This window comes from Podarcis cretensis (assembly GCF_951804945.1).
Source record: "Podarcis cretensis genome assembly, chromosome: 17".
In the NCBI taxonomy this organism is placed as follows: domain Eukaryota; kingdom Metazoa; phylum Chordata; class Lepidosauria; order Squamata; family Lacertidae; genus Podarcis; species Podarcis cretensis.
Window position 1 is genome coordinate 40,203,454 of NC_137187.1, and position 7,522 is coordinate 40,210,975.

Genomic DNA, 7,522 nt, shown 5'->3' on the forward strand with positions numbered 1-7,522 from the left:
ATTTCCTGTCTGTCATGGAGCTGCTAAAAGCCAAAGTGTGCACACACCAAGGTTTGCCAGAAAAGAAGGCGATGGCCTTAGGTCAGGCCTACACAATGTGTGGGTCATAAAATGCACAGGCCCTGGAAGGAAAGTGGAGTCTTACTGGTTAGAGCATGAGGGGCTTGGAGGTAGAACGCTTTGGTCCTAGGAGGCCCAATACATTCACACGAAAGCCAAACCATTCTGGATGTTGAGGTTTCCAAACACAGAATTGGGGTGAAGTTGGCACTGAGGTCCATGTTGTGACCCAACTGGTCACACATTTGGTGGCGTGATCGTCCACCAGCACTTCTCCTGTTTCCTGTAGGGTCCTCCTTCCCTCTAGAGAGAATCCACCCATTGCAGAGTCAGTGTGTTTGGCACTGGGTCAAGTTCTGTCAGCTGTGTTGCCCAGGGGGTGGGAAAAAGGCGGCTCAACTGGCCCTCTCCCCTTCACTGGCCCCCTCCCTTCCTCTGCCCCTCCCTCCCTCCCTCCTAGCTACCCAAGACTCAGGCACGGACTTTCTCACCAACTTTCTCCCTGAGAGGAGCATTGCAGCATCCTCACTGCCAAGATTCAGGAGAGAAAACTCGGAGGGCTTCAGGAGATGCCTCTCAGAGGGATGTATCCAGCATCTCTTTGAATGGACCACAGCTTCTCTTTCCCTGGTGGGTTCTGCAAACAAGCTGTGGGCAGCAAACATGGTGAGGTTTCGCCTCTGAAGCTACTTGCCAGCTGATGCTCTGAGCATGGATGACCAGGTAACTGCTTGAACAGGTAACGCACCAAGGTGGCCCAAGTTTGCTCTTGCATTTTTGTTCTCGGTGAGAGTCCAGCCCCACTGTCTGCCCCACGCACCCTCATTTTATTCCACTGGGCACTCCTGCAATGCCTCTAGCTCCTCACACCCCACCCTCTGCTTTTATTTATTCATTATTAATTTCATAAAATTTCTATATTGCTTGATTGTAGAGAAAACCTCAAACCACTTTTACTCTGCTACAGAAACAACCTTACTGTGAGGCAAGTTAACAGTATAGCAGGCAATGGTGAGACCTGACTTGTGGGGCATGATAAACCAGGACTTTGTCACATGTCTGGCTGGCCAGATGATGCTGACTGCCTTGGAAGCAGGATCTCTTCATCAGCATCTGTAGAATTAGGTGTTTGGTGAACACTCTGCCCCCAAGTGCAAATGAATTATAACTACATCTGGGGGAAGTTGTGGAGGAGCCGGTTGCTTGTGGGGAAAAGAGTGGGATAATGCAATTGTGTTGCATGCAGAGTGTCCCAGGCTCAATCCCTGGCTTCTCTGGTTGATGGATATCTGTGCTGCCTGTGACCTTGGAGAGCTACCAGTTGGATAGGCAGGACTGGGCTGGATGGACTGACGATGTCTGACTCCTTGCAAGGCAGCAGCTACATGGTATCCTCTTTGACATGGGGGTACCATCAGACTTGAAGGAAGCAGTTGATCTATGTATCTGCAAGGTGAAGGGCTGGGGGAGAAATGCCATCACTTGCTGTCTCCAACTTAGCCGTGTCCATTCATATGCTGCTGCATTTCCCTAGGAAATTATGAACATTTGCCAGGGAAAACCACCTGTTCACATTGCCCAGTGCATAGGATCCAACTCCTAGGGTATTTGATGGGTATTGTCATTCAGCAGTTGTGTGTGCACCACATCAAGTGATCAGTTATGCAAGACAGGGCTTACTTAGCCCCCCCCCCCAATTTTATTCAAGTTGGCACCCCTGGCCCAGTCGCCTCTAAGGTGGCTTGTAACGGGCAGGGGGAATTCAATTTATGTTATCTTTCAAAGTTAAACCTACCAAATTTGTGTGTTCCAAGACACAACCATCCTTTGAAATGCACACTTCTATTAATTTTGCAGTGCGGTTCTCCAGCCAAGTAATGTCTACAGCCATGCATATTTTAGCATAATGTGACCAAAAAGCATTTATTAGTTAAAATTATATATAAAATGCAGTTGGTTTGCAAAAAATGTGTTTCTTAGGCAAAATTGCACGGAAAAATTAGAAGACATTTGTGCCAAAATGCTGAGCTGGGGGGACGTATTATTTAAAAATGCAGATTTTTGTCCCTTTCTGCTTTACCAATGGGCAACTGGTAGGGCTTAGGGCCACACACTAGAATTTTTAAGAATTCTACTTTTGTGGAAGTTTTGTATGTGAAAATGTTCATCCCAAATATTGATAAAAAATAGTGCACACACAGGTAAACAAATGCCCCACAATGGGGCGTGGAGACATTGAGGAGGGGAGGCAGTCAAGACCCCCACTCCTTGTACAGTTCACTCTCTGTACCCCCCTCTGCTGTGTATGGAGAGCAGTCATAGAGCTTCCCTTTGCACTCTTGGGGTAGCGTGCCAGTATCGCAAAGTGATGTGAACAAAGGAATTCTGGGGTGGAGAACAAGCCCCATGCATTTCAGACTCTTAGTGTTCACACAGTGTTAAACAGCAGGCTAATCCTGTGTCAGATTTCCCAAGAGCAACAGTTGAATTCCAGTCAGGGCCAGTTCTGATTTTCTCTGGTCATAGTCACACACACACACACACACACACACACACACACACACAGTGCATTGGGCTCCGTTCCCACCCTGCTGATCAATTGCGCATTCAGGAAACATCCCCAGCCATTAGCTCCCGCTGAGGAAACATCAGTCAACCATCCCTGATTGTTAGCAAACAACCCATGCAAACAAAACATGGCAGCCGTTACAATACCAACTTTCAGTAAAACACCTGAGCTGGGTTTTTATTGTTGTTTTTTTTAATCTGTCAAATATGAAAAGCATGCCATTCGCAGTTGATGAGGTCAAGGCAGCTGGTGTCGGAAGCCTGAAGAGAATGGTTGCTGTACCACCAGGAGTGTCCAAACATTCTGTCCCTGACCTGCAGGAGAGCTGATATGGGATACCGGGATGGATGGGAGACTGTGCTGAGAGCCCCGGCAGGCATGGAGACAGGCTAGCTCAGCTGCTATGGGGCAGCAGTGATTTTGGGATAGCAATGGGGGAGGCATTTGATTCAGTTCCCATTTAAGGTGGACTTGCCTACTTCACATTTTCTGAACCAAAACACAGCCACCCTTCAAAATTCACACTTCCTCAAATTTTGCAGTGCTATTCTCTGGCCATGTTCTGGGTACTAAAATGCACATGCTAGGGCAAAGTGTGCATACAAGTGCAAATATTAAAATAACATGCAGAAATCTGTTGCATTAGGGGAAATTGCTTTGCTGAAATGTGTATACTAGGCTAAGTTGCATAAAAGACTCTATATCTTAAGAGAAATTCACATTAAAATGCCAATGAATTTTCACAAGGACCTTTAAAAAAATCACACACTGATGTGGAAGTGTAGCAGACTGCTACAACTGAGAAAATGAAAAGTAGAGGGAACCTGAAGTTGGCAGATTTGCCCTTTCCTATTTAGGTATTGTTATAATTGCTCTCTGTTTATGATTCTGAGTTGATGAATTCAGATTCTGCATGCACCACAACACCCATCATCTTGGCAAAGGATGATGGGACTTGTAGTCCAAAACTTCTAGAGGGCACTATGTTGGCGAAGTAAGTGCTGTCTCCAAAAAAACTTATATCGCAATAAACCAGACTAATATCCTGCCCTTGATTCCATCCCTGTGTACCCTTGAGTTGCAGCAGTGCATCATTTAATCACGTGTCTGTGTTTCATCCCTGTGTTTGCCTTTGAAGTGCTGAGTGGCACGGCAGTTGGATTAATGGGTGTATACCATAACGTTGTTTGGATGTTCTCCCCTCCTATTCACCCTCTTACCTTCTGCAGAAGCAAATGCTCAACGCCTCTTCCACGCTGCCTGTCCCCACCTCCAACACCTCCCTCCCTCTATCTGACGACCGGGACAACGCTCTAGCCCAAGTGGAAATCGCCATCTTGGCCTCCATCTTCCTGCTAGCCACTCTGAGCAATGGGCTGGTGCTGGGAGCCCTCTACCGCCGCACTCGCCGGGCCAGCCCCATGCACCGCTTCATCTGCCACCTCTGCCTGGCCGACCTGACCGTGGCGCTCTTCCAGGTGCTGCCGCAGCTCATCTGGGACATCACCGACCGCTTCCAGGGCCCGGATGTCTTGTGCCGCGCCATCAAGTACTTGCAGGTGGTTGGCATGTTTGCCTCTTCCTACGTCATTGTGGCCATGACTTATGACCGCCACCGAGCCATCTGCCGGCCCATGCTGGCTTTCCGGAAGGGCCCAGCCAGCTGGCATCGCCTGGTGGTGGCGGCATGGACCGCATCCTTCCTCCTAAGCCTCCCACAGCTCTTCATCTTCTCCAAAACCAAGCTGCCCAGCGGAGCCCACGAGTGCTGGGCTCACTTTGCAGAGCCCTGGGGAGTTCAGGCTTACGTCACGTGGGTGACTCTGATGGTCTTCATCTTCCCCACTTTCTTCATTGCTACCTGCCAGGCCATGATTTTCCGTGAGGTCCACCGCAGCCTGCGCCTGGGGCCAGAAGGAGCATTGCGGGGCCGGGATAGTCAGCAGGGGCAATCCCCCATTTCCGGGGCTGTGTCCAAGACTGCAAAGATGACCCTAGCCATTGTGCTTATCTATGTGTTCTGCTGGGCCCCCTTTTTCCTAGTCCAGCTGTGGTCTGTGTGGGATCCTCAGGCCCCGCTAGATGGTGAGTCGTGCAGCAGCATAGGGTGTCAGGTTCCAGACTACAAAACTGGCATCCACCACAGCATTTCAATCCACACAAACATTTGCCCCACATTTCTGGGCACAGATCTGGGCTTTTCAGGTATGGATCCAAGTGCTTCCCCTCCTCCCCCCCAAAAAACAACCCCCCCTCTTTACCATAATATTGGAACAAACTGCAATTCACCCCAAACCTGAACTGCTGTTTCTTTCAATTCAGCATTAAAGAGTGTGTTTTCCTGGGGGAAATGGCAGGGCAAAAAAAGAAAGCACTTGGACCATGAGCAGGAAAGTGTGCAGCTGTGCCTAGAAAGCACGGGGCAAATGGTAAGAGTGGATGAGTCCTTAAAAGCACCTTCCTCCTCCTTCCTTCTTACTGTATGCTGAGCAGCAGAACAAGGGCACATGAAAGTTCAAGGTTACAGCTAGGGCACTATTTCTCTTGCTTTTTTAAAAGTCAGCCACTCTTTACTTCCTTCTGTTTACAACTGTGGATCCAAACTACAGGCTATTTTTCACATATATAAAAGCATTGCTTACTCTTTAAAAGAAATAAGCACACACACAGCTACACACCCTGCCAATCCAGACCACAGCATGGCAGGGAGGGACTTCAATGCCCCCCCCCCGCACTTTCCTCCAGCTTTGGGAAATGATTGGGAAAACGGTCGGGGGCTAAGCACCACTATCATGATCCAGATCAAGGACTCCCCGTGGCCAGCTGTGGAGATGACTGTCAGCCTGCAGCTGGGGCCTGAAACAAGCTCCAGAGTTTCAGCCTGGCCAGCTGGATCCCATTTGTGGTCTAGGAACCTACCTGCTGCCTCCTATTCTCTTATCTCACTGCTCCATGACCAAAGATTCCTGCAATAATATTTCATGGGCTCAGTGTAAATCATGACATGGCAAAAGGCGGGTGGCAGGGTGGGCACTTTGCATGCACTGTAGTGAATTCCATTATCTGTGAATGAAATTTAAGCACAGCATATGGACTCATATTACTTCAGTTCTATGCCTAATACAGACAGTCCTACTGGACCCTCCATTGGGAGTTGGGGACAAACAAGGATAAGGAGGGGGAGAAGGATTAAAAGGAATTTATATGCTGCTTTTCATTTTGAGAAGAAATAGCAAGATGGTTCACAAACCAGTTAAAGCCACCAGCAAAACTATGGTGCAAGTGCAATACATCCTGCAGTGGAGCTGGCGGGGAATAGAACTGGAGGGGGTTGTCTCAGCCCCCAAGGTTTTACTTCCTGCCAGTGGAGAGATGGGTGGAGATAATCCCACACAGGATCACATTTCTTCCCTATAGGAGAACAATGGTTTTCAGCTAGGGATATATGAGGTCTCTTTGGGAACGACATCGCCTCCCCTGGAAGCCCCCAAACATGTGAGCAGGCTGTGGTTACCCAGTGTTGGGAGAACTGCACTCTATCTATTCTCAGAGGTGCCCTTGCCTTTATTATTTGTCTTCCAGAGCATGTCCCATGGCTGAGCTCTTGCAATTCCCAGGCTGAGCCTTGCTCCTTTTCTCCTCTCCAGGTCCAGCTTTCACCCTCCTGATGCTCCTCGCCAGTCTCAACAGCTGCACCAACCCCTGGGTCTACGCCACCTTTAGCAGCAGTATTTCGGGTGAGCTGCGACAAATCTTCTGTCCCAGACTGGCCCGTCAGCAGATTAGTTCCCTGCATGAGGACTCCACCTTCACGGCCAGCTTCTCCCTGGGACGGGATGCCCTTTCCTGAGCCAGAGCGCCACTAACACCAATGGTGCACCTAGCAAGGAATATGTTCCTTCTGCTGAATGGTGGCTTCAAAGGCACTGGGGCTTGGCCAGAAAGGTGGAAGCAAAAGAAACCCCCAAAGAGGAGTGCCACTCTCTCACCAGCCAGCTCCATAGGGTGGAAAGATGCCCAGCTTAACAGAGAAGCCGGCTCCAAGGACACAGGGGCACTTAGGATGGCCGGAAGACCATTGTTTTCAGTCCCCTCTGGAACCTGTAAAGCAATGCCTTTCCCAACCCTGGTGTCATGCACATGTTTTAGGCTACAACCCCAGCTGTGCTGGGTGGGGCAGGTGGGAGTTGCAGCCTAAAACATCTGGAAGGCACCAGGTTGGGGGAGGCTGGGCTAGACCAAGCCACACTGCAGCCTTTTTAAGTGAAACATCCTAATCTTTTGTAGGATTTGCACTTTTTCATGCTTAGAAGGGGCAGCCCTAGCACAGAGCAAAAGAAGGCAGCTGCCTCCTGGACACCATGATGGTGAGGAGGCCGCTAGTATCCAGAGCTAGTTCCTACCTGCTGAAATTAAGGAACCTGACTTAGGGCTCATCCACACTTCTGCTTGTTTCATGCTGAGAAGACACAGGTCTGAGTGGCTTCCCATTTCTCTTGTGCTTTTGAGGCACAGGTCCAAATAGTTTTGCATTTGTCCCACAGCTTTGCCCAGTAAACCTGCTGTTTACCACAGAATCTGAACAAATGGTCAATCCACAGAAAAACTGATGGACATTTGTTCTGATTCAACGATAAACAGCAGGTTTCTCTGGGAAAGTGGCAGAACAGGTGGAAGTGTGGACGAGCCCTTGGTCATGTTTATCAGCTTCAATGGGTCTACTCTGAGTAGGACTAGCATTAGATATCAGCCATTGATTTGATCCAAGGGCCCAACAGGTGCTTGCCCTTTATTCTAAGATTGCCATATTTCAAAAGCTGAAAATCCAGACACAAAGTTGTTGAGCTTTTTGAGCTGCACTTCCAGCATTGGTTGCCAGGTTGCCATGTGGCC

At 49.1% G+C, this 7,522-nt stretch overlaps 1 protein-coding gene across 2 annotated transcripts; it reads left to right on the forward strand.

Annotated features, from left to right (window-relative positions):
• The first annotated feature begins 531 nt into the window (after positions 1–531).
• Positions 532–6,870, forward strand: AVPR2 (arginine vasopressin receptor 2). 2 transcript variants are annotated; one of them, XM_079958903.1, is made up of 3 exons: positions 532–799; positions 3,859–4,714; positions 6,277–6,870. In XM_079958903.1, exons 2-3 carry the CDS (start codon positions 3,865–3,867, stop codon positions 6,477–6,479), a joined length of 1,053 nt encoding a protein of 350 aa, XP_079815029.1. In that variant the 5' UTR covers positions 532–799; positions 3,859–3,864; the 3' UTR covers positions 6,480–6,870. The 2 variants fall into 2 exon arrangements, with proteins under 2 accessions (XP_079815029.1, XP_079815028.1); XM_079958902.1 differs by having other exon boundaries at positions 532–783.
• The last annotated feature ends 652 nt before the right edge of the window (positions 6,871–7,522 follow it).